Raw genomic sequence first — 25,369 nt, forward strand, 5'->3', positions numbered from 1 at the left:
GACGTAAAACTTCTCTTCAATTTATCACCTCTTTGATAGATTGAACGACGACTTTTGCAGTCATTGTGGCCGTCATCACATTGTTCAACGCTTCTACTGGCCTTTCCTTTTTCGCACGTTTAAGTTAGGCGTTTTTTGGACCGTTGACAATCGGCTTTCATTAGACATTTTCATGTTTGGTTATTTGCTTATTCATAAATTGGGTTATTCTTTTGTCGAAAACCAATATTTATGTCAAATCAAACTATACCCCAAATTGTATAAAAATAAAAAAATCAGGTTTTTCATGACTCTTGGAGTCATTTTCCTGCAAAAACAAATATTCTGACAGTTTTTTTTGCGGTGTTAATATAAAAATTAATACACTAAATCACTTCCAAAGAAAAACAAACGCAAACAAATATAAATTGAGATACCTTTGTCCATAATCACATCGGCCGGAAGCGAGTCTTTAATGATTTTAGTAATGTTTGAATTGGGTAAATTTAGATCTTGAATGCGTTCTACCATTTTTTCTTTCGAAAATAAAGATGAACAGAAATTAGGAAAAAGTTTAGATTCTTTCTGGATTGGTTATACGAAATAAGTTGTTAGTTTGTTGTAAACGCCAAAACAGTTGTGACACATGTCACAGTTTGTGTTCCTAGTTTAGCAGGGTTGTCCAAACAAACAAATTTCAAAACATTGTATACGTCAAAAACAAAAAATTCTCGAAAAACAGTGTAATGAAACAAATGAAACAAACGAAACAAAGGTTATGAAAATCATACATTTCTTTTAAAAGGCGATCACTGCGAATATTTCAAATATCAAATATGTTAAACAACATTTTATATATATAAAATATAAATATATACATATATATATCGAAACTGTTGACTATCGTATATTACAAATAGTAGGAATATCTTGAAGTACACTTGTGTTTGTGTTTTGATGCTATGGTGTGGTGGGAAAGAAGAGCAACAAGAAACTAATACATTAAAGTTAGACCGCGTTCTCGATATCATAGTAATATTTTTTGTGAACACTTTTGAAACTGTGTGTAGCAAAATTTATTTTTTTTTCGTATAAATTTTATGCACCAAAGGTGAAAGGCTAAATCATAAACTGAGTTTTGCTATCATTGATATTTTTTTGTGAGGTTTCCAAAGTTTTTCGCTTTTAATAATATGTAGGATGTAATTAAAGCAAGCGTTTGATCTCGTTTAAAAGTAGATGAAAAAAATTATAATAATTTTAGTTGTTGGGAAAAGTGTTGCCTATAAATAGGAATTAATCAACACCTCTTTAAAGCAAAGATAAACAAAGAGAGTTTTTCAGGCGAAAAAAAATGGCCAACGCTAGCATTTACGAAGTCGATGAAAAAGGTACTTGTCCATGTTTTACGTTTATGAAAGTTATACGTTTTTTCTTCATAACTTACTTTCACGAAATGATTAACAACAAAACTCTCATAATACAATTATATATATATATATATATAATATACATAACATATATGTATATATGTATATATATTACATCTTTTTATTCATTTTCTAAAACTCTATTCTGCTTGGTGCTGCGCTGTAACCTTGAATGAATTTTGACAGTAGGTCAACAACATACAGCAGATGACAAATCAAACACGAATGGTAAATATTTGCGTTCATTGCATTTAGAATGGTCCAATGATTTTCAATCATCAATTTCAGAATTCGAGATGATGGAATGTCCCGTATGTTTGCAACTTTGTGTACATCCATCCAAGTTGCCATGTGGACACATCTTTTGTTTTTTATGCGTTAAGGTACAGATTTTATACCTTGTTTTATACACTCGAAAATAAATCGTTCAGTTTTAAGTGAGTGGAATCTAAGTGCTTTTTAAACAATTTAGGGTTTGAAAAACCGTCGATGTGCGATGTGCCGCGCCGAATTTTCTAGCGAATTTCTAGACCATCCACAGTTATTGTTGCCCATCAGCACGACGCCGACTTTAACAAGTAGCTCTGAACAAAATAAGTATCAATGGTTTTACAAGGGGCATAACGGTTGGTAGTATTGTTCTTATTCTATTTTAATGGGATACAAAATGAAAAAAATACAATATTTTTGTGATTTCTTCAGGTTGGTGGCAATACGACGAGCGAACATGCCAAGAAATCGAAGATGCATATAAAAAGGCACAAAAACAATGTACGATTTTGGTCGCTGGAAACTTGTACATTGTGGATTTCGATCAAATGCTACAAAAACGCCAGACTGACCCATCCCGAAAACGACAAGTAAAAAGTATGACATTATATATACAATGTTGAACAAACATTGTTTTACAATGGTAATTTACTAATTACTAATTTTCTTCATAAATAATGTTAACATTTAATAAAGGAGACTTGGCAACAATTCCAATAAAAGGTGTAGCTGGGTTGCGTCTTTGGTATGATATGAGAGAGATAAGACTATTCGTCAATTTTACAGAACTTTAACCAATTGTTATATATTTATTTAGGAACACTGGAGATCCAAATCTAAACGTTAATAGTTCCACTGAAAATGTAAACAGCAATAGTAATTTAGTCGCAACGATTGCAGCTACGGAGGCAGCAATTCGAATTGCAAGTGATATTATCGACTCAACACTGGCACATGTAGACGATCACACAGCAGATCATCAAAATGACAATTCTGGGCGCTCTCTGCCTTTAGGTTTATAATATTTCTAGAAAATTCCTTTATTAAATTCCTCCGTTAAAATATAACCTTTTCTACCAATGAACAGATTCCGTTGTGGTGACCAGTGGTGGTGCACCAAATGAACAAACAAGTGAATATAACATAGCAAACAGTGAAAGCAGTAGTAGCAGTAGCATTAACAACACTAGTCGTGATATGCTTGATGAAATTGAGGAAACCTTCAACATAACCAATCCATCATCGATTAACACTTCATTCAGGCCAACGTCTGATTTCTTCTCTTCGACTCTGAATGAGTTTCGTAATTTAACACTTAATAATATTGCTGACGATTCATCTGATGACAATGGTGACGATTACGACGATGATGATGACGACGACGATGACGATGATACGGCTCACTTTGAGGACAACAGACATTTCGTCGAAAGTCAAAGTCTACAGAACTGATTATATATTTGAACTGCAAATGCACTTACTACCATACTTTGAACATGTTCACACACATTTTATTTCATAGATTTGGCAGATTAATAAAAAAATGTCAGTTACCCATCTAACAATTATAAACCATGCATTATTTTAGTGGGCAGCTCTTGCCCATTTGGGCAGTTCTAAATCCCAAATGGGCAGCTCAAAACTCAAAAATGGGCAGTGTTTTACTTAAATTTTCTTGAAAATGGGCAGCTCTAAGCAGCTCAAAACTCAAAAATGGGCAGTGTTTTACTTAAATTTTCTTGAAAATGGGCAGCTCTAAAAATTTGTTAAAATAATGCATGTTATAAACCCAAATGCATCCGATTCCAGGCACATATCCAAGGTTGAATACGGAGATAGATTTAACTGTAGAAGTAACCGTCATAGTGATCCAATTGTGCATGGAATGAATGGAGAAAAAATAGCATAAAATTAGCATCAATACAATCAATACATTCAATACATTCAATACTCTTATTTCAATTGAAAAATAAATCATTTACTTACATACATGGGTACTTCTAGCCTCCTTTAGTTAAGTATGTACGCCTACTATACCACAAAAATCAGGCATAGGGGAAATAACATTACTGTTATGTTTGAATTTTTAAATTATTCAATGTGAATGGCGTGAACGACGATGCATGATGCTTGTTATTTAACAGCAGCTCGCTGGTTGGATGGCCTCTGCAATGTTTCGGGTAACGTATACCCAAACAAGTCACAGTGTCCTTGAAAATCATACAAGAAAACAATGAATATATGTAAATAAAGAACTACACCTCACATGCAATTCAATTATTATGAGCATTTACCTTTGATCAGGATACATTTTGAAGCGGCTATGTCACGGTGCCATGTCGTCTTGTGTACTCGTGGCCCAACAACTTCCATCTCACCGGCTGAATTGACGTTCACGTATTCCAAAATTCCACTAGACCCATTTACTTGCATATTTTGTGGTAGATCGCTACATTTGGGAGTAAATCTGGATTTAGTTGATCTGGATGTAGGACATCATTGCCAACTGCTGGATTTCCGTTGCCCTCTTCCGCTTCTTTCTCGAGCAAAAACACTTTCAACTTTTCTTCCCTCATCTTTCGTTTGTTGACCTTGCGACACGTCTTCCAAATCTGCGTTCGCATTTCTTGTGCGCGGCATAACTCAAACATTTGACAAGATAATTAAGATCCGAAAACGGCAAAAGTTTTGGCATGTTGAGGCAAAGCCTCGGATTGATTTTGATTCCATTCTGATATTCTCATGTCGCACCATGAGCCTCAGACTGATGACCCTAAAAATGATATTTTTGTTTGAACAAACCGATAATTGACCAATAAATAAACCACTCAGAACTGCTTATTACTCATATCTGTGAATGGAACATTGTAAATGGGCACTATTCCTATCGACTGAAAGTTTCAGATCTCAAAAACTCAAAAATGACTGATATAGCTTTTAGGTACTAGTTTTCTTTTATTTTTTGAGAGTCATGAAACGTTTAAATCTACAGATTTCCCGGCATTAATATTCTAATAATTATTAACATTAAAATATCGTTATTTTCGCGATATCGTTAATAACATAAAATATTATTAACGTAATGTTAATGTTAATAACAAATAATAACATTAATATTAACGTAAGTGTTATTAACGTTATATTAAAATATAAAAAAAAAAGTTTCATACAAAAAACATGTCGATTTTTTCCAGACGCCATTTTTTCAACATTTTTGCTAGACCTTTTGCTTAGTCATTTATTAACCGTTTGTCTGTAATAAGTCGAAAGTTACAAATGCTGTAATGTGGGGTCATATGGACCCCAACAAAAAATCGATAAAAATGGAACAAAAATAATTTTTTTCTTAAAAATATTGTTTTGATCCAATAATTCAAAGCATTCTTCATCTTTTAAGCCTATTTTTGTCAATATTGACCCAAAAATTACTTAGATATGATGATTTTAAAAACATCGTACTAGTCCGCCTTTTACGTTATTTTGCTTCATTTTCAAAAAATCTATGAATATTTGTGAAAAAAGTTCATGTTTTTTGAAAGGGCGTATCAAAAGGAATAAAATAAGTATAATATCGAGTTGATGTGAGCTATACATGGAAAAATTTGAACCAATAAGATGTAATAATTCGATGAAAACTGGAATTTCATCAATTTAGGTGCCATTTTGAAGTGATCAAAACAATGAAACTACTTGTCGTATCTGAACAAAATATGGCTAAAAATGAAGATAAAACTTCAAATTTTAAAAATATTCTTGATTTAATGAGATAAAATAAGATTTTAGCAATAATATGGGCACTTTAATTTGGGGTCCATATGACAGCATTTGTAAGTTTTCTCTTCAAGTCAGGATATCTCGGGTTTTTATGGACCGATTTTGACAAATAAGTGCTCAAAATGCGTGTTTCTACTAGATTGAAGATGTCAATAAATTATAACATCATACAACTTGAAATTAAAAAGTTATAGCGAATTTAGAGTGTCTGGGGTCATATAGACCCCACATTACAGACAAACGGTTAACACTAACACTAAAGTAATAACATTTTTTGTTATTAATATTTTAATATCATTAAATTAATGCGATATCGAAATATTAATACGATATCGAAAAAAGTCAATCTGTATTTGAATCAATCAACCAATGGTTGAAATTGTTTATATTCGAATGTCTGAAGATAATTAACTCATAAAATAAACAATTTAACAAAGATAAACTTATAAAACGCACTGAAAATGTGGCTGCGGCGATTCGCCCCACATATTTCTGATTGCCACATCTAAGGGCTATATCTGAGAGTCAGTCGGTCATATCTAAAAATGTTCTTCTATAAAAGTTGGGTAAAAAGGCTAGCTTTAAAATGATACTTAACTTTCCAGAATTAATTGCATTTTTCTGGAGTTTTGATTTTTGGGAAAAAGGGCGATTCGCCCCACCTAATATATTCAGCCAGAGCTTGGCGATGTTAAATAAAATAAATAAAACCTCATCAAAAAGTCAGATTCGAAATCTCAATCAGATTACCTGGAATTTTTCAGATATCTCAGATGTGTCTGATTTTTTGAAGATTCGTCTAAATCTAACGCCCAGATACGGATACAATTTGAATCTGATCTAGATATAGATTTTAATACTCTCTTAAATCTGTATCTGATCTAGATACATTTTTAGGAATGTGAATGCAAAGGTGTACAACGCTTTATTTTTTATTTTATTTTATTAAACACCGCCAAGCTCTGGCTGAATATAATGTGGGTTTTGTTAGAGGTTTGGCCGGAAAAGAGTGCAAGACTATTACAATTTTTATAAATAATGAACAATGGTAGCAGTAACTTTCGATAACTTTCAGTTCTCACCTCGTTAAAAACCTGGCTCTTTTCGTAAATTATGAGGTAACCACAATAGTAGGAACATGAAAACATTTTCGTTTGACACAAATCGAAATTCTTGTAAGATCACAGCCGCCGACAGCAGGCGCAAGTGACGAAAGCACCTCTGTGCTGAAAGTCGAACTCGCCGATATATACACGCAATTTCGAACTTTTTTTTCTAAGAGGCCAACTGGCATGAATGAAGTATCATCAGAAAGCCCTTGGATCATAGGCCCAGAAAATGCATTCAAACTTGGGAATCGACCAACCGTCTCCATAGATAAGGCCACTTAAAAATTTGGAGCAATTCTCAGCTTTTGCCATTTACCGGGGGCTGACGCGGCGCAGTCATCTCAAAACATGGTTTTTCTGAAGCTTCTCGTCAAGACCTTTCTTTGAAATCGGACCATCGGTTCATGAGTTATGGCCATTTGAAAATTTTCTTTGCCGTCTCCACCAATTATTCTGAGATAATAGTTTTGTCTGTGTGTCCGTCCCTCCGTCCGTCCGTACTTTTTGTCCGATCTTTTTCAAACTTTCAGGTATTGAACTATATCAAAAACTAAGACTTTTTTGTTCCGCCACTTTTTGATTTGGCCGCCATCATACCCCAAATATCAAACTGATTTTTGTTTGTAACTTTGCTAGAAATGGTTCTTGACTAATCTGTCAAACATATACCAATACATTGCGCCTGAAAGGCACATAGATGACGCTGGCAGTCAGGTTTCTCTCAATATAAAAGATATGGCCGCCATCTTGGCCTTGGCCGGCCTTTGAAAATTCAAAAAATGGCCTTCTTTCCAATGGCTATTGTGCCTAACCCTGTCAACCGATTTCAGACTTTTAGGTATCGTTGGAAAGGTCTCAAGGCCAGCTATAAAATGGCAAAGCTCAATACACACCACTTTGTGTTTGTTTAGTGTTATTTAGTTTTGTTTGAAAAAAAAATTTCGGGTACAAAACAACTGATATCAAATAAAAAAACTTCTTTCGAAGTAATTCCTCGTGACGAAAGCGAACACAAAACAGCTGATATCAATTTTAAAAAATCACTTCGGAGCTATTTGGATTTGCTTTTTTTGCATTCTTCCAACTAATTTCAGAATCGCTCCGTATTGATTTTTTAAAATTGATATCAGCTGTTTTCTGTTCGCTTTCGTCACGAGGGATTACTTCGAAGAAGTTTTTTTATTTGATGTTTGTTTACAGTTCGGTTGACACAGAGTAGTAGTTGGAATGGATGTCATTTCAAATGTTTGAAGCTGGGAAGCGTTCAGAAAACAGGTATTTCAAACAAAGAATATTTTCATACAGTTTACACTGAAATTTTATTCTATTTTAACGGGAAAAAGCCTAAAAACGTTACATATTTTAACGTTAAAAATGACCAAATTGCGTTACATGTTTCTCTTGCTTATCTCCATCGAAAAATGATTTTATCCGTGTACCCCGAGCCGATAATTCTATTGGCTCTAACGTCCAATCTTCTTCCGGCTTATAGTTGATTCCAATAAAATAAAGTCCATAAGCTGGAGCAGTTTCGATTTGTTTTTGACGAAATAAATGATCCCAAGTGTGGAATGACGGTATGGTTAATAGTTCATAAATATCACGTTCAGTGATACGACCTTGGGCAAGAGCACATAAGGCGCCAACAATGCGTCGAATCTAGCATTGAGCAAATTTCAATATCATTACAAATATATATTGCATTTGTTTTTTTTTTGTAAATTACTTGTCGATAAACATATGAATTGGCCGTAAATGTGATGTCATAAAATTGAAAATAGTTGTCGCAAGTAGAAGAAATCACACAGGGCATGGATTGTTCTATTTTAATCGATTGAATTTTCCGTTGAGAATAACAAGCCTCTTTCTATGGATAAGGAGATTAAACATATATATTTGGGTTGACTTTGGTATGTGTATACATACTGTATATATATATATGCTTACGGTTTTTTCTTCTTTTGAGTACTGCATAAAACTGCGAAAATCATGTTTGCCAACGAACATTTCTGCCACTATTTTAAATTTATTCATATCGCAGTCCCTAAAAATCGACAGATCTTAAATATTCGAATTACAATAGATCGTGTAAATTGTAATTGAAATATGATTACTATTGAATGCTCACTCGACGACAAAACATCGATCAATCTCTTCAATGGGTGGTTCTTTTGGTTTGCCTCTCCATTGGACCGCTAGGCGATACAAATATGTACGATTTTCAACATTCCGATAAGCTTCAAAGCTATTTTCATCCACCAAATTTATGGCATTTATGCGGACTGCAGCTTTTTGCCACTTGAGATTGTCATTCAAAGCAGCAATTATTTCATATTTCTCCTCCTCGCCATACAACTGCTCGCGATCCACATCAATGTGGAATGTTGAACTCAACGCATGCACACGAGCATCCGTTCTACTGGAGCAGCACACCGTACAACGTTTCTTGAAAAAACATCTAAAGGCCTTTTTTATTACTATTCAATTGTGTTCAAAAAACCATCATAATTGAGAGAAATATAAAATATTTGTGTTGATGATAATAAAAATAAGAAAACAGAAGTGTGAAATGCAAAATGAAATTTGTTTGTTGAAGACGTCACATGAATCGTTGCTTAGAAATGAAAAAATGGGAATCATTCTCGTGAAAAACACCAAAAACCACATTCAAAATTCCCATTTTTTATGATGCGTTTTCATCAAAGCGACGATTCATGTTGCGTTTAAAAAAAAAAATAAATTTCATGTTGTACTTCAGTTCAAACACTTCTGTATTGCCATTTTCATTCTCAGCAACACAATTCGGTTTTAGTTTTATATATGGAATGAATTGAAATACTTCACAGCATTTTCTAAAACTCCTTGGATGGTTCGCAGGTCTCGGTATCTATAATAAGGCTGAATGAATGTTACGCCCCTAGGAATGAAAATATAAAAAAATATTTTTGAGGGAAAATTTCAAAATTTATATATATATTTATATACCTAAAAGCTGTTCCTATATACGAAACATTCAACAAATAACGAACCATTTTTTTTTCCAAAACTCAATATTAGTTATAATGGAAAATAATGCATGAGTTTGAAAGCAAACGTTTGACATTTGAATACGTCAAAAGCATGCGGTCGACATTTTTGACATTTGTTCAGTTTCGTTGATGTTTGAATGCACATGGTTTATTTGATATTTCATATTGGGGAATCAACATATTCATTCTAGAGACCTTTACAATGAAAGTGAATAATTTGAAGAAAAGAAAATCTGAAAAGAAAACTGGTTTAACGCCGACCATCTCAAAAAATCAAACCAGTGCAAATCCGCAGTGGAAAAAAGTCAAATTGAGCGGTAATTTGCTATCGATGGATGATGGTGGTGCGGGGCTTGAGGGTTTGCTTGGTTTGGAAATTTTGGAGAATTACGGTGACACCATAACAGTAACAAAAGGAAAGCAGGTCAGAAGAAAAAAGACATCATCTGTTAAAAAGGAAAACAATGATGACAGTGATGACGACCAGCCGCGTTGCAGCAAAAATGAACTGAAAAAGAAAAAACGAAAGCTAAAAGAGTCTAAGGAAAAAAAAAAGCTTAAAGAAAGTAGTGCAATCGTACACCATCCACCGGGGAGATTTGTGCGTCCCATTACTAATTGTAATGATGCTGGCGATGATTCAATAAATACGATTGAAAGTAGTAACCACTCAATTGAACGGAAAGACGATCTAAAAAATTCAAATAATCAGAAACAATACCACGATAGATCGAACCAAACTGTGTTGACAACAGATGATTTAATTGTAAGTATACGTATCTAACAATTATCAACCCAAATACATCCGATTCCAGGCACATTTCCAAGGTTGAATACGGGGATAGATTTAACCGTAGAAGTAACCGTCATAGTGATCCAATTGTGCATGGAATGAATGGATAAAAATAGCATAAAATTAGCATCAATACATTCAATACTCTTATTTCAATTGGAAAACAAATCATTTACTTACATACATGGGTACTTCTGGCCTCCCTAGTTAAGTATGTACGCCTATTATACCACAACAATCAGGCATAATGTTATATTTTAATTTTTAAATTATTCAATGTAAATGGCGTGAAATACATGATGCTGGTTAGTTGTTGACAACAGCTCGCTGGTTGGATGGCCACTACAATGTTTCGGGTAATGTGTACCCAAACAAGTCACAGTGTCCTTGAAAATCATACAAGAAAACAATGAATGATATGTAAACAAAGCACTGCACCTCACATCACATGCAATTCATTCAATATATTATGAGCACTTACCTTTGATCAGGATACATTTTGCAGCGGCTATGTCACGATGCCATTTCGTCTTGTGTACTCGTGGCTCGACAAATTCCATCTCACCGGCTGAATTGAATTTCACGTATTCCAAATTTCCAAGCCCATTTACTTTCCATGTTTTGCAGCTTCTCTTGCCTCATCTTTCGTTTGTTGACCTTGCACACGATCATTGATGGAAGCATTGCACCTTCAACCGGTCGACAATCATGGCAGACTTTGAACCGATGGCGTTTCGTGCGTCGATCAAAACGGCCAAAGCACTTGGCGCATGTTTGTGAAGTGTAATACTCGTCGACCATATTAACCACACAACCAGGGGCCTGTTTTTCGAAAACGTTGAACTTTTCAATAGTGAAAAGTTCAATCCAATATGTTCGAAAAACTGCAATGTAATTGCAATGGTATTCTGTTCAAATATTGGGATGAATTATTCACTTTGAACAATTCATATCGAACTTTTCAAAAAATGTGCGAACTTTTCATGAAATTTTGAATCAACAATTTCCTTACGTCAACTTTTATGAACAGTTCATGATTTGGAATTTAATAATTTTTATGAATTGTTTTCAACTGTTATTTTCCAACATAATAAAAAATAACAAAATGAAATTGAAAGTCATCATGACATAAAAAACATGTTGATGACGTACATCGCACACACTTTACATTTTTTTTTACAAATAACAACTCTTCGTCAAAAACTTATATTGGAAAAATGTCAAAAGAATTCATCATCGACATTTTTCCGCTCAACTGTTCTGTATTACATTTTCGCTCCAAACCAATCATATGTTAATTACATACAATGAATATTATAAATACTTTGTTCCTATCAAACCACCTAATCTACCTAATGAATGTAATATTAATCCAGTTCCAGTTTGTGATACTTATTTTATTGATTTTAACACAAGTACAAATACTATAAAGCATAGAGTGGCTGAATATTTTAAGAGAAAGAGAATTTGGAGAGAGTAAATTTAATTAGAATGAAATTATCACGTTGTAAATAATGTAAATATAAATATTATTTATTGATATTAAATAAACCAACTCTGGCGAAGAAACGCTCTTTGGTGGAGAATAATAATAATTTCAACAAATATCAATAAGTAAAAAAGTCAGCATTATCAGAAATAAGTCTTGCTATTAAATTCAGTGTTATGAATTCTTCACATTTTCCTTTAAAGTTGCTATTTCCTAAACCACCTACTTTCTAACAATCGGTCACCGATTCAACTTTGACGTTGAACAAACGATGTAAGTGTTTCACTTAAAAATTTAAGAAAAATGAAGAAAAAAACACAAGAAAAAAGATCACATCTTGAATTATTTAATATTTAATAATGGAAAAAAGTAAAACTGATTTTCATAGACAAAACCCAATCCTTTTTTGTATTCGATGTTTTCAATGAATCTCTATCAACCTAACAAAATCAATTAACTATAAGAAACAATAGTTTTTAATTTCAATGGCATAATTTTCGGGCCGGTCTTTTCTTCAATATCAACATATCAATTGAGTTCAAATAGACCTTAAAAACTGATTCAATTTATTAAACTAACAAAAACGAGTAGGCTTGAAAACCGTTGAAAATATTTTAGAAAATTTGTATCAATTTTGTCCCTTAAGTAAGGTCCCTCATCCTTCGATTCCAACTTTTAAACGACAAAAAAATTTTGTTTTCGTTTTTTTAACCATGGAAGTGGTTTCATTGTATTCAAATATACCCCAGACACTCATTCAATTTAATAAACGATAAAAAATGAGAAGATTTGAAAATCTCACTGAAACAAATTTCAATCGATTTTGTCCCCTACATGAGGGATTTTCGACATCAACTTTTGATCAGCGAAATTTTTCGTTCTTGGTATTTTAATCGTGTGAATGGATTCATTGAGTTCAGTTGGATCATAGAAACTCATTCAGTTTATAAAAGTATAAACTATAAATATATTTCAAGGTTTCGTGAAAAAAACATTTCAGTCATTTTTGTACGAGATCGAAATAAAATTTCCGATTACAAATTTATTTAATTCGAAAATTTTATCGATTTGAATGATTCAATCACACTCAATGGCATTCTATGAATTCATTCCAACCACAAAACAGTGTCTGTGTTATCGATTTTGAATTTTTGTGAAAATTTTCTTTCTATCTTCTGTGTTTCAGAACAAAAAAAAAACCAAATTGTATGTTTTCAAAAATTCAAAATCGATCACACAGGCACTTTTTTATGGCTAGAATGAGTTCATAGAATTCCATTGAGCGTGGTTGAATCATTTGAATCGAAAAATTTGTAATCGGAAATTCTATTTATTTTAATCTCGTAGAAAAATGACTTGATTTTTTTTCACTAAAAATTGAAATGGAACTATTTTCTGTACTTTTATGAACTGAATGAGTTTCTATGGTCCAAGTGAACATAATGAATCCATTCATACGACTAAAATACCAAGAACAAAAAATTTCAACAAAAATCGATTGAAATTTTTTTTGGCGAGATTTTCAAATCTTCACGTTTTTGATTCTTTATTGAATCGAATGAGTGTCTGAGGTACATCTGAATACAATGAAACCACTTCCATGGTTAAAATATCGAAAACAAAGAAAATTGCCGTTCAAAAATTGGAATCGAAGGTCTTTCATATGAAAAAATGAATAAAATTTATTCATTGAAATGTTCAAATTTGATTGATTGATTACTAGCATCTAGTAAAAAGTAAAATGGAAAACCGTCTTATTTTAAAAAATAAACAGTTTGAAAACTTTCCTTCCAATAGTGAATTATTAATCAATCTGAACATATTCAATGAAAAGTTCATGTGAACAGTTTTCGAAAAACAGGCCCCAGGACACTTTTTGTAGCTTCGTATCATTTTCCGATTGCCCGGGCAACGCAGTGTCTTTTTGATGCCGATGGGTGAACTGGGCGACATTTGAGCAGCTCCGAAATGCATGAGTGATGGCTGATGGTTGGTCAACATTCCGGCTATGCTATCGGTCACACTGTTTGCTCGAACGTACTTGTCAAAATTCAGTCTCGTGTATTTGTCTGTCGTATACACGGCAATGCCACGTTCCGTCATTTTGAATCGATGAAGAATGTAGTCCTTCCAGTGCCTACCCAATGGCGATGGCATCACCGGATAGAGCGCACGATTTTCACGATCCTGCCTCTCTTCCTTGACAAAGTCTTTGGTCCACCGCTTTCCCTGTCGATTTCGAACCTTTTGCTTCGTTCAGTAATGATACTGTTTGCTGCTGATCGTGTAGTTCGTCTAAGAAACGAAACAAAACAGAACAAAGAAAACCGTTTAGATAAAAATGACAATGACAATGGCATAACTTCGGTTTATCAAATGAACAATGCACGCATATTGTTTACCTCTTTGCCAGTTTCGATGTTATGTGCCGTTGTTGCGTTCCACGTATTCACACCCGGATCAGTTCCACCTTCATTGACAAACTCTTTGTAGTTTTGAGCAATGGCCTTTTTGTCAACTGGTTTCAATTTCGTTTTGTCAATATCGAATTGTAGCGATACGGCCTGTCCATTCGAGAGAATTCGGAAACGGAACTTTTTTCTACTGCGACCGAGATGATAGATTTTCCGCATATCGAAGTATTGGCCCCAATAATACTCCTTTTGTTTTCTGAACTCGTCCTCTGTGATGTTAAGTGGTACGATTTCCAGTTGACGCAACAAATAGTACAATGTCTTATTGTCCAACGTGAAGTGGGTACGAGTGAAACTGCAAATGGGAATCACTGCCAGATTTTTCACTCTCGGCGGCCCTTTCTCAATGTACTCATTTCCATTTTGGCCTCGATCAACTGGCTGCTGGCAAGTCCACGGACGGTGATTTCGACGTCGGCATCGATTCAGCTCTTGAAACTCTTCGCGTTGGCATCGGCGTTCTTCACGATATTCCTCGCAAGTGTTGAAATCATCAATTTCCCGCTGGAGGGAAATCCAGAATGCGATGCTTTTGAACCAGTTCTTCCCATTTGTGAATAGGCCGATGTTGTTGTCTGGTATGTCCCACCAACTGTTCTTCGTGACCATTTCAATCAACAAGTTACGCCGCTCACGTTTGGCAACATCATCCATGCCATTGATTTCAATTTCGTCATTGCCAAAAATTGCCAAACTAATCACACGGTCGATGTCGGCCTGTTCGTATCGAGCAACCAACGAAGATTCAAACACTTTTACCCGCAGCCATTCGCGCAGGCGTTTCTTGCTATGCGCCTTCAAGTTGTTTTTTACGTTCGTTACGTACGGATTTATTATATCATTCATTCCGTTGCCGAATTAGTCTGCGTTGAGCCAAACCACTCGATGGCTATCTCCAGCTGATGAACCATTTTACGAAATTCCGGCGGCATTTTCTTCTTCTTGTAAATATTTTTCTTCAGGACACCGTAGAAACATGACCGAATCACCTTTTCGCCATTATTTTCAAAAAATGCTTTGTCATTGTCGTCGAATGCGCGCTCACAACGGAACAGGAACAACTGCGAGGCGAGTGCACAAATTTTCGTTGCCATCATTGATCTGTCGGTGATGGCTGCAATCAAGAAGTCACGGTATTCCGGCTGAAGAATGGAACGCAACTGCGTTTTGATGGTTCTTATGCCCGAATCTTTTTCATTTTCCTCCTTTTCATTGTCCTCCTTAATCACGTCCTCAAGCACCGCAATTGGCTTCGGCTTCTTTCTTGTTTTTTTGCGCTGGTAGCCCATCTCTAAGAGAAAAGAACAGAAAAAAATCAGATATGATGTATTTTCTACCTAAAAACATTGACTAAATTACTTTATTTGAACAAAAAAGAAAAAAAACAATCACTGTGAATCGAACAGTATGCACAACAAATGACTTGCCTTTTCAAATGCTCAGATCAATATGAATGTGCAACCGGCATCAGTTTGACACATCAATTTGTGTCGACATAAATACCGCACACTGCGGAATCTGCACACTGTGTGTATGTGACAATTGTCTCTCTTCAACGAGTTAACTCTCTTCAACGCGCTAATTTTCGTGACGAAATTCGGATTTGACTGGTGTCGATGCAGAAACTCATGCGGAATATAATCTCATAACGGAACCAAAATAAACAAATACAACACTAAGCCACAGTAGCGAATGAGTCTGTTGTGTTGTGTTGTGTGAAATGGAAGAGATGTGTCGGTTCTGCTGTTTCTTTCCAATTCACGCGCCCAAAACGAAATCAATACACAAATCGAATTCTTGTAAGATGTTTATTCAGTTCGTTTGGCACAGAGTTGTTTGCAAAGGTTGTCATTTCAAATGTTTGAATTTGAAAGATGCTGGGTAGCGTTCCGAATATTCATACAGTTGGTTTACACTGAAATTTCAGTCGATTTTGACGAGAAAAAAAGACTAAAAACGTTACATCTTTTAACGTTAAAAATGACTAAATTGCGTTACATAAATGTTTCTTGAGTATTTTTATTTTTCATACATGAATCAGTTTAACTTTTGGAAATGATTTTATTGTTCTATTTTTGAAAGGGATGGAATGGATTCGGAATAGATGAATCCATTTTGAGGGTGTTAGCTGAGAAAGGATTTAAAGAGCCAACGGAAATACAAGCGCAAACATTTCCAGCCGCAATAATGGGACGTCGTGATATTTTGGGAGCCGCTGAAACAGGTTTGATGATTCATGATGATTTCGATATGCGCACATTAGACATAATATGTTTCCATTCACTGATTCTTACAGGTAGCGGAAAGACACTAGCATTTGGCATCCCAATAGTGAATGCTATTTTGGAAATGAAAAAGCATCCAGGAAAACTGTCTCATTTTCGCAAGATCGACAAAAAAAATGAAATGGCCGAAGCTGAAGTTGACAAAGACAAATTAGATGTCAATTTAATAAAAAATAATAAAGCCAGCAAACGCAAGCGCGATGATCGAGACAATTTCACGCCACCACCAGAAGAAATCAATAACTTCCCTGATTCATTCATCCAAAAGGGGTTATATGAAATGAATCGTCCGAGGGTTGAGAGTGAAAACTCAAAAGCTAAATCAAAACCGTTATATGCCCTCATTTTGACTCCAACCAGAGAGTTAGCCGTCCAGGTAAAAGATCATTTGGTCGCAATCACTAAATACAATGATATTCGTGTGGCTGCTATTTTTGGTGGCCTAGCTGTAGTGAAACAGGAGCGAGTTCTATCAAAATGCCCAGAAATTGTTGTTGCAACACCCGGAAGATTATGGGAGTTGTTGAATGAAGGAAACGAACATTTAAACAAGTTGCCGGAAATCAACTTCTTGGTTGTTGATGAAACGGACCGAATGATTGAAAAGGGTCATTTCGAAGAGTTGAAGTTGATTTTAGATCGTTTAAATGCCAATCGGCTACTGAAGGCCCAACGACAAAATTTCATATTTTCGGCCACATTGACCTTAATACATGAACTGCCAAATTATCTGAAACTGAAAAATATGAATAAAAAACATAAACAGTTCGAACCTGAAAATGTTCAACAAAAGCTTGACGCGCTCATCCAATATTTTGATATTTCACAACCAAAAATTATTGACATAACTCAAACTGAGAGTAGCGTGGGAAAAGGTAGCGGAATAGCAACAAAATTGACGGAGTGTCGCATTTCGTGCTCACATGATCAAAAAGATTTATATCTTTATTATTTCCTACAAAAACATCCGGGGCGAACCATAGTATTTTGCAATTCGATTGATTGCGTTCGACGACTGGCAAAATTGTTTAAAATCTTAGAATGTTCACCGGTTGCTCTTCATGCAAAAATGGCGCAGCGAGCTCGTCTAAAAAGTTTGGAAAGTTTTACAACAAATCCAACGGGATTATTGATAGCAACTGATGTTGCAGCAAGAGGCTTGGATATTCCAAACGTAGAGCACGTAATTCATTATCAAGTACCACGCACTAGTGAAAACTATATTCATCGTTCTGGCCGAACGGCACGTGGAAATAAAGAAGGTATCACAGTTCTATTTATGGAACCAAAAGAAGTAAACGAATACGTCAAACTGTGTAGAACATTAAAACGAAGTAAGTTTCGATCTAAATTTAATTGAATTTCATCAATTAATCGATTGGTATTTATTTGTAGATGAAGATCTTCCAACTTTTCCAGTATCTGAACGATATTTGGCTGCTGTGCGAGAACGTGTTTCTTTAGCTAGAAAGATAGATGTTGAGGAGCTCCGTGCGAGACGTCAAAACGCTGATATCGGCTGGTTGAAGAAAAGTGCAAAAGAAATGGACATACTGATTGATGATAAAAATGATTTTAGTGATTCTGACCATCATAATAGCTCTGAAGATGAAGCTGGCGGCGGTGCCAGACAAATCAAAGCTCGTCGTGATTTAAGACACATGAAAGGTGCTTTGAAAAATTTATTGGCAAAACCTGTATTTCCTAAAGGATTTAGTTACAAATATCCCAGTGCTGAACTGATCGATAACGAATTCAACGAAAGGTCAAATCAAAATGCGGTGAAGGTTATGAAAAATGCTATAGAAACAGCAAATAAAAAACAAAAACTTACGTATTAGGTTTTGCATTTAAATTGGATATTTTTTTTATATGAACAATCAACATTGTTTAATAAAATACAACCAATCAAGAGCAATCTCGAATCATTCGCCTTTTGTTTTTCAAAGAGTAACGTTGTACTAGCAACTAGCAGTAGCAGCCGCAGCAAAAGCAATGAAAATGAAACGGAAAGCGACTACCAAATAGACTCCGAAATGGAGTTAGAAATCATTATTATTTATTAAAACGCACATCAAGTACTACATTCATTCTGGTTGCATAGACAATCTAGCTTTGTTCTACAGTATATGAAACAAATTATTCGGCATTCCTGTCTCATTGTAGGATGCCACTTCGGAAAATGTTATATTTCTATACAAATTGATTTCTTTAAAATATTACAGCATTTAATTAGTGGAGTTTGGATCACGTAGCGAATAGGTCTCTGGCACAAACACTGGAGGGAATTGAATATTTTGAAATGACATGTAATTCAGAGCTGCACTATCCCCACCATCTATTTCATTCAATGATTGTGAATCCACAGTATGAGAAATTGGTATGGCAGCTGCTGCATTTGCACTAGATCCTCCGTTGTTCTGGTCAACATCAACAAATAACCGTGTATCTATAGAGATTTAAAATAGCTATTAATACTACCTATCCGGGAAAATTATTTCAATTAAATTATGGAAGACGTGACTGTAGTTTCAATCATTTTTTACCATGGCAATGATAATAATACCTGCAAGTGAAATTTTACTGTACTCAAATCCCTGATTAAATAATTTTTATAATATTATAATATTTGGAAAACAACAGTAAACTGTGAAAAACGGAAACTATGTTGAAACTGCGGACAGAATTGTGTCCAAAACGCACAATATTATAAGTAAAATCGTTACATTTAGTAGTATAGGGGAGAGGTTTGTAAGTTGAACAAAGCTGGCAATTTTTTCCATAACTGTTTTTAGAATGAAGATAACCTGCATGTATGAATACTATTGAAAAAAGAATCAAAAGAACTTGTATAAGAAACTTATTCAATTTTCGTAAAAGACAATTTAAAGCCAATTTTCCTGAAGGCTTGAAATCGAGAAAAAAAAGTTTAGCTTGCAAGTTGAGCCACCATGAAAATGTGAAAAATCCATAATATCATCATCGAGTTCGTGATTTCACTAAAATGAAGTAAAACGCTTTAAAACTGATTCTTTATCCGTTTCAAGCACCAAGTAATTATAATTATGAAAAGGGCACTTAAATGTGAACTCAAGAAAAAAAACAATGGTATTTTTCCTACATTTTCAGAAGTGGCCAAACTTACATGTGTGAATTTTAGTATATTTCCCTCTCAAAATACGAAATATAATCCAAATTATACAAAATATCAATCTCCACTATAATTGTTACCAAATCCGGCTTGCCAAAGTAGACTATAAAATGAACAGTAATAATATCTTGGGTGGTTCAACTTACAAGCCGGCTCAACTTACAAACCCTTCCCTTAAGGGATATAATTATATAGACAAAAATGTTTTTAAAAAAATACTTGTAAAAATCTTTGTTATTAATTAATTAAAATGTTTTAATTAAAATATTTACTCTGTTGTTCACATGTTGGACTCTCAATATTCTTCCGCCCAAATATTGATGAAGCAGCTCGATGCAAACGTGGTGATCCGAGTAATCGTTTCTCTTTAACGGTTTTATTGGGAAATGTCAGTTTCGATAAATATGAATGTGTTGATGCTGCTGATCCCTTTCGATCCTCATTTGCAGGTAAACAATTGATTGAATCGGTTGTTTTGGTACGATTCACATCACCAGCACATTCTAGGTGTTTTTGTTTAACAATTCTCAGGCTCCCTTTACCAATTATTTTATCCTCATCACTCCGCGTCAAACCCATCCAATTTATACTTTTCTTCTTCGTTGGTAGAATAAATCGATCACTTGGTTTGGCAAGTACCGCAGGTTTAATAGATTTCTTCACTATAGTTGTTGTGTTGTTAATACCATTGCTTCTAACATTTACACTATCATCGCCTCCCGAAATGAATTCATATCCAAAATCGCGAAGTTTTTGACCTTCTTTTGAACGAGCCATTATTATCTCAGTATCATCCGCTTTAAAACTTTGTGCATAGTCCGGAGTTCTGGGTAAACTTCTCCTCTGAATTTTGTTTAAACTTGGTTTTTGACCAACTTGTGGTATATTTTCGGCATAGTCCGTTGCGCGATTATTTTCATTTGGTGCTACTTCGTTGGCTCGCCGATTTTTGCGTTTTGTGTAACGATCATTCGGTTTCTCAACACCTAAATTAACTCTGTTATTGTACATGTTGTGCGCCTCATCCTCTTCACGTTGTAGCATTAAATCCTTTAGAGTAATCAGTCCTTGTAAATTTTGATGTTGATCGAATGCGTTTGAAAGCTTTGGCATACCAACATCTAAATTTTTTGATGTTTGAAATGCAAACTCAACTAAATTTGGATTCGATGCATGCATATAGTTGAAGGGAGATGTTTTACTCTTTGATAGTTTCAATGTGGGTTTGTTTTCTGCATGCTTTGGGTCATGACTTATTGTTTGCAATGGCAAACTTGGATTAAATCCATTTGATATCATTTGCGATTTTGATTTTGTTGAATTTGGAGTTATGCCCAATGAAACGGTGGGTTCGTCTTGCACTATACTGGTATTGGTACTGGAACATGGAGCTGGTGTATGAGATTTTAACCCTGAGCCTTCATTGCCCGATTCATTCGATTTCGGTGCAAACTGTTCACTTATCAAATCATTGGCAACCGAAGACGTATTTGAGCGCACATGACTTTGCTGACGTCGTTGTGCCATTAGGTTATAATCAATCGTATTTGACTGACCCAGCTGCATTCCAGCATTTCCAGGGATTTTACGATAGCTTTTATATTGCGCTGTTGGAACAGGTATGTCGCTTTGACTTTTCTTTCGTTCTTCTCGTTCTTTGTCACTTTTATTTGATGAGAATGGTAAATTATGCAAGTTTGTGAACTTTTTCAGCGAACCAAATCCCAAATGATATTTATCACTCTTTGAATTTGTTGATATGGGTGAAAACTCATCATTTTGATTACGTTTTTTGGTTGATTTACTTCCGGAGCCAAGAATAGCTTTTCTGAATAATATCGGTTGCAGTGTATCTCCATTGGCCAACTCACTTTCATCCTCTGAACTATCCGTCTCCGAGAATAAATCTTTATTTTCAATGCGGTCAACGAGCATGGGATCAATATTAGATGTGCCGCCCTTCAAAGTAGCACGCTTGATATAATCCATCCATTGTGAAAGGGCCTCTTGTGATTCGGCTGCAAAATAAAATGTTTTTTTCGGGTGATATACCTTATATGCAAACGGTTTTGAGTGGACTTCTTTGGCTAAAGATATTGTAAATCCGGGCAGGAATATCAAACAGTTTGCTTTTTGGGATTTTTTTGTTCGAAACCCATACAGAGCTGTTTCAACGAGAACGAAATAAAGCTTTGCCCAATAGGTAACACCGTGCTTATCTTTTGTACGCCGGAATAAATGTCCTTGAATGTCGCTAAACTCAAGAGCTTTGAGACCAATTTTTCGTCTCTTGGCTAACATTGAATTTTTTTTCTTCAATGTCAATGTTTTGGTTTTATTTGGAGTTAGTAGCTCTGTTTCCTCATTGATACTATCGGAGTTGTTGTGCTTAGATAAAATGATGGGTCGCGATGGTGATTGTAATTTGTCAATTTGAGTTTCATCATTCTTCTTGGAAGCATCGATCGGAGGTACACCTTTACCAATTTCGGAGACTTTTGGCACATTTATTACCGTACATTTTGAAACATAAGTTTCGCACGGAATGTTCAATAGAACTGGACATATTTCTTCAGTGTTATTTTCTCTTTCTTGTTTAAGTGTATCGAATTTCCTTTGAACCATCTCAGCTGCTTTAGATGGCCTGGGCGGTGGCTTTGGAGCGACAACTTTCTTTAAAAATTCTTTTCGAGGACCAATTTCCGGAGGTTTATCTAAAATAGATTAGTTGAAAAAAACACATAAGACAAATAAATAATTATGAACATTGAATATACATACCTTCATCTTTATGCTTCAGTTTTATTGGTAAATCGGGAACTTCAATCTGCGTCATAGTGCTTTTATCCTGCTTACAGTGTTTCTCTTCTATGACGTTTATGACCTTTGCATCTTCGTTGAATTCATTCAAATGCGATATTACGTCTTGTGGTGTTTCAAACTTGACGACCTTTGCTTTTGTCTCGTGTTTACTTTTTACTTCATCAGATAAACTATTTTGAACTTCAATTCTTTGCGGGATCATATTGTCATTGACATCGCTATTATTCCGTTTATCGCCGTGTTTCATATCAGGCAACGATCCTTTCATAGTATTTCCCAAATCACCGAACTTGTCATTATTATGACCAATACCAATGCAAGTTATTGGACGTTTGTCTGACGATATTTCTAGGCCAAATCCAAACGACACTGATTTATCACGTAGACTAAGGCTATTACCCTCCATATTGCGGCGAACATTCATTTCGTGCCAAAATGTAATGTTACCCCTAAAACCGGAAAAATGATCACCGCATATAGTATTGCGTCTTTGAAGCACTGCCCGTGGCTTCGATAAGTATAAACGAATGTCTTTTTCATTACTTTTTGTTGCTTCAGCAGATATTAAAATACTACTAGAACTACTTGAATCTGAGTCAGTAAGATTGCTTTTTTCGGCAAGTGGCAAAAGTACTGGAAAATTTTGTGATGGAATGAACTCAATTCGTGGGCTTGGTAGATTCTCTCCGAAACGATAAGGCACCGACCGCTTTTTGCTTGGTAGGCGATACGGTTTCATATAGATTTGACCATAGATTTTTGTATGCCGCGGACGTTTTTTCAATGTTAACAAAACATCTGGCGGCGATTCCTGTAACTGCTGTAACACACGTTTATAGTTCCAACCAACGACAGTTTGATAGTTTATTTGAATTATTTCATCACCATCTTCGATTTTTCCGGATATGTGAGCTGGTGAGTTGTATTTGATATCCGTTATTCTGAAACAAATATATCATAAAACGACTGAATAAAAAGCGGAAATTGAACGTACATAATATATGCGCATATCCACTTACACATGAATACCGTGATAATTTGGAGCGATGTTAAATCCCAGTTCGGATTCTCTTTTCTTTAGTGAGACTAAATTTAAGGTAGCAGGCTGTAAAATGATTGGATCTGATATGTCTTGGATTATGTAGTCTGCTAATTTAGATAACTTTTCAGCCGTTAAACGAATCTGATCGACTGGATTTTCAACGAAACGATCACGCTGTGCACTATACGCCATTTCAATTCCCAGTTGCAGAATCCTTTTCCGGATTTCATTAAACTGTATTTGACCTGTGAATACATATTGTATGATTATTGTAATTGATCAATACTTCGATGGCAAACAATGTTTTAAGTGAAACCCACCTTGAAATGGCGATCGATCTAACCAACCGACCAGTGGTTTAATAGTACCTATTGCACGTGTTATATCATTTAAAATTTGTGTCTCAATTTTACTTTTATCAGGATAGTGCGCCAATTGATGATGTAAATTTTTTGCAGTAGTGGCAACGCGTAATGCTAAAAATTGTAAATTTTCTTTCTCTAAATCATAATTAAAGTTCCGTATCTGTTCAACAGCTTCTAAAACAATTTCTTGATGACCAATTGACGTTACACCCAGTTCATTGAGCTCGTATGGTCTAATATTGAGTAGTGTTTGTCCTTTTATGTCATTGTTTGCAAATGAATTGATATATTTATACATTGAATTGTCCAGACCTGATGACAAAAAAATAAAAACACTAACATATAATAATAGGTAGTGTTTAGTAGATATTCGCTAACTAAGTGAATATTGATAATAGTGTTCACCGGAAAGAGCGCAACAGTTTAACACATACATAAAACATTGATTACACAATTATACTTCTAGAAATCTTGCAAATAAGAAACAAAACAAAATTAATTATCAGCTATACCTTTGAGCCAGTCCGTCACTTGATCGGGGGTCCATTCAGCAACATTAATGTAAGCCATTGTGAATGTTTGACCATAAACAATAATTAAAAACGAAATTAGATCACAACATCGAAACCGATTGAAACAAACAATTATTTTTTTAATCGCTTATCCTCCCAATTATATGGACTCTACATTGATCTTATGTGATTTGACGAGTAAAGATCACGAACTTAAAACAAAAAAAATAAAACCAAAACAGAAAATAAATTGAGAACCGAGCACAGAAGAATCGAATTTTACATGATTCTTTTGCAAAGAGAACAACATAGTTGTTTGCGTTTCTATTCCGCAACTCTCATACAATGTTTCAATTTCAGAAACTAAGTATGTGTCAAGAGTCTACACACACACACACACATATATATACACACACAACAAAAGTGAATAGCAAAAAGACTTGAATGATCATGATGTCGGTCGTCCTCTTTTTGCCAATTTTCTTCGATTCATATCTCATACATTTTAATCTTGTGACTGAGCGATAATCTGTGATATATGAATGTGTAAGTGAACCTGCATGTGTTTGAATGTTTTGTTTAAATCTTGTTCGGTTGAAGTTTGTACACACACTTGTAAATGATTGAACATTCACAAATTTGATCGCGTAAAAAATTCTCAATGGATAAAATAGATACAAAATATATTTATATCGATTTTGAAATATTTCCGACCTATGCCCGTCCCACTTGGTCATTCTCTCTCTCTCTCTCTCTCTCTCGCTCTCTCTGTTTCTCTCTCTATATATCTATTTCTTTCTCTCTCTCTCTCTCTCTCTCTCTCTCTCTCTCTCTCTCTCTCTCT

At 34.8% G+C, this 25,369-nt stretch overlaps 5 protein-coding genes and 1 long non-coding RNA gene across 8 annotated transcripts; 2 read left to right on the plus strand and 4 right to left on the minus strand.

Moving 5' to 3' along the window:
• Nucleotides 1-739: 739 nt before the first annotated feature.
• Nucleotides 740-3,251, plus strand: LOC129573630 (E3 ubiquitin-protein ligase rnf146-like). 2 transcript variants are annotated; one of them, XM_055454420.1, is made up of 8 exons: nucleotides 740-1,370; nucleotides 1,596-1,637; nucleotides 1,698-1,792; nucleotides 1,882-2,035; nucleotides 2,112-2,276; nucleotides 2,376-2,424; nucleotides 2,497-2,693; nucleotides 2,767-3,251. In XM_055454420.1, the coding sequence occupies exons 1-8, from the start codon at nucleotides 1,334-1,336 to the stop codon at nucleotides 3,129-3,131; spliced, it is 1,104 nt and encodes a 367-aa protein (XP_055310395.1). In that variant the 5' UTR covers nucleotides 740-1,333; the 3' UTR covers nucleotides 3,132-3,251. The 2 variants fall into 2 exon arrangements, with proteins under 2 accessions (XP_055310395.1, XP_055310397.1); XM_055454422.1 differs by having other exon boundaries at nucleotides 824-1,370; nucleotides 1,599-1,637.
• An 865-nt stretch (nucleotides 3,252-4,116) lies between these two features.
• Nucleotides 4,117-9,725, minus strand: LOC129573631 (tRNA pseudouridine synthase-like 1). Its single transcript, XM_055454423.1, has 7 exons — nucleotides 9,548-9,725; nucleotides 9,402-9,479; nucleotides 8,691-9,020; nucleotides 8,510-8,606; nucleotides 8,289-8,429; nucleotides 7,955-8,221; nucleotides 4,117-4,452 (listed from the first exon to the last, which is right to left on the minus strand). The coding sequence occupies exons 1-7, from the start codon at nucleotides 9,592-9,594 to the stop codon at nucleotides 4,420-4,422; spliced, it is 993 nt and encodes a 330-aa protein (XP_055310398.1). The 5' UTR covers nucleotides 9,595-9,725; the 3' UTR covers nucleotides 4,117-4,419.
• Nucleotides 9,677-18,557, plus strand: LOC129573629 (ATP-dependent RNA helicase DDX24). The gene is made up of 4 exons (XM_055454419.1): nucleotides 9,677-10,357; nucleotides 16,430-16,571; nucleotides 16,644-17,966; nucleotides 18,028-18,557. The coding sequence occupies exons 1-4, from the start codon at nucleotides 9,794-9,796 to the stop codon at nucleotides 18,471-18,473; spliced, it is 2,475 nt and encodes an 824-aa protein (XP_055310394.1). The 5' UTR covers nucleotides 9,677-9,793; the 3' UTR covers nucleotides 18,474-18,557.
• Nucleotides 10,241-10,996, minus strand: LOC129573633 (uncharacterized). The gene is made up of 3 exons (XR_008688614.1): nucleotides 10,866-10,996; nucleotides 10,565-10,770; nucleotides 10,241-10,371 (listed from the first exon to the last, which is right to left on the minus strand). It is a non-coding gene; the product is annotated as an uncharacterized LOC129573633 (long non-coding RNA).
• LOC129573632 (uncharacterized) lies at nucleotides 12,211-16,402 on the minus strand. Its single transcript, XM_055454424.1, has 3 exons — nucleotides 15,775-16,402; nucleotides 14,276-15,638; nucleotides 12,211-14,168 (listed from the first exon to the last, which is right to left on the minus strand). The coding sequence occupies exons 2-3, from the start codon at nucleotides 15,191-15,193 to the stop codon at nucleotides 14,130-14,132; spliced, it is 957 nt and encodes a 318-aa protein (XP_055310399.1). The 5' UTR covers nucleotides 15,194-15,638; nucleotides 15,775-16,402; the 3' UTR covers nucleotides 12,211-14,129.
• Nucleotides 18,558-18,650: 93 nt separating the features above from the next.
• LOC129573628 (uncharacterized) lies at nucleotides 18,651-25,307 on the minus strand. 2 transcript variants are annotated; one of them, XM_055454417.1, is made up of 6 exons: nucleotides 24,526-25,307; nucleotides 23,969-24,325; nucleotides 23,626-23,893; nucleotides 22,565-23,547; nucleotides 20,056-22,497; nucleotides 18,651-19,081 (listed from the first exon to the last, which is right to left on the minus strand). In XM_055454417.1, the coding sequence occupies exons 1-6, from the start codon at nucleotides 24,581-24,583 to the stop codon at nucleotides 18,861-18,863; spliced, it is 4,329 nt and encodes a 1,442-aa protein (XP_055310392.1). In that variant the 5' UTR covers nucleotides 24,584-25,307; the 3' UTR covers nucleotides 18,651-18,860. The 2 variants fall into 2 exon arrangements, with proteins under 2 accessions (XP_055310392.1, XP_055310393.1); XM_055454418.1 differs by lacking the exons at nucleotides 23,969-24,325; nucleotides 24,526-25,307 and having other exon boundaries at nucleotides 23,601-23,718.
• Nucleotides 25,308-25,369: the final 62 nt, after the last annotated feature.

Source organism: Sitodiplosis mosellana, unplaced genomic scaffold (assembly GCF_009176505.1).
Source record: "Sitodiplosis mosellana isolate CC-2019 unplaced genomic scaffold, AAFC_SMos_1.0 Smas_scaffold_6102, whole genome shotgun sequence".
NCBI lineage: Eukaryota > Metazoa > Arthropoda > Insecta > Diptera > Cecidomyiidae > Sitodiplosis > Sitodiplosis mosellana.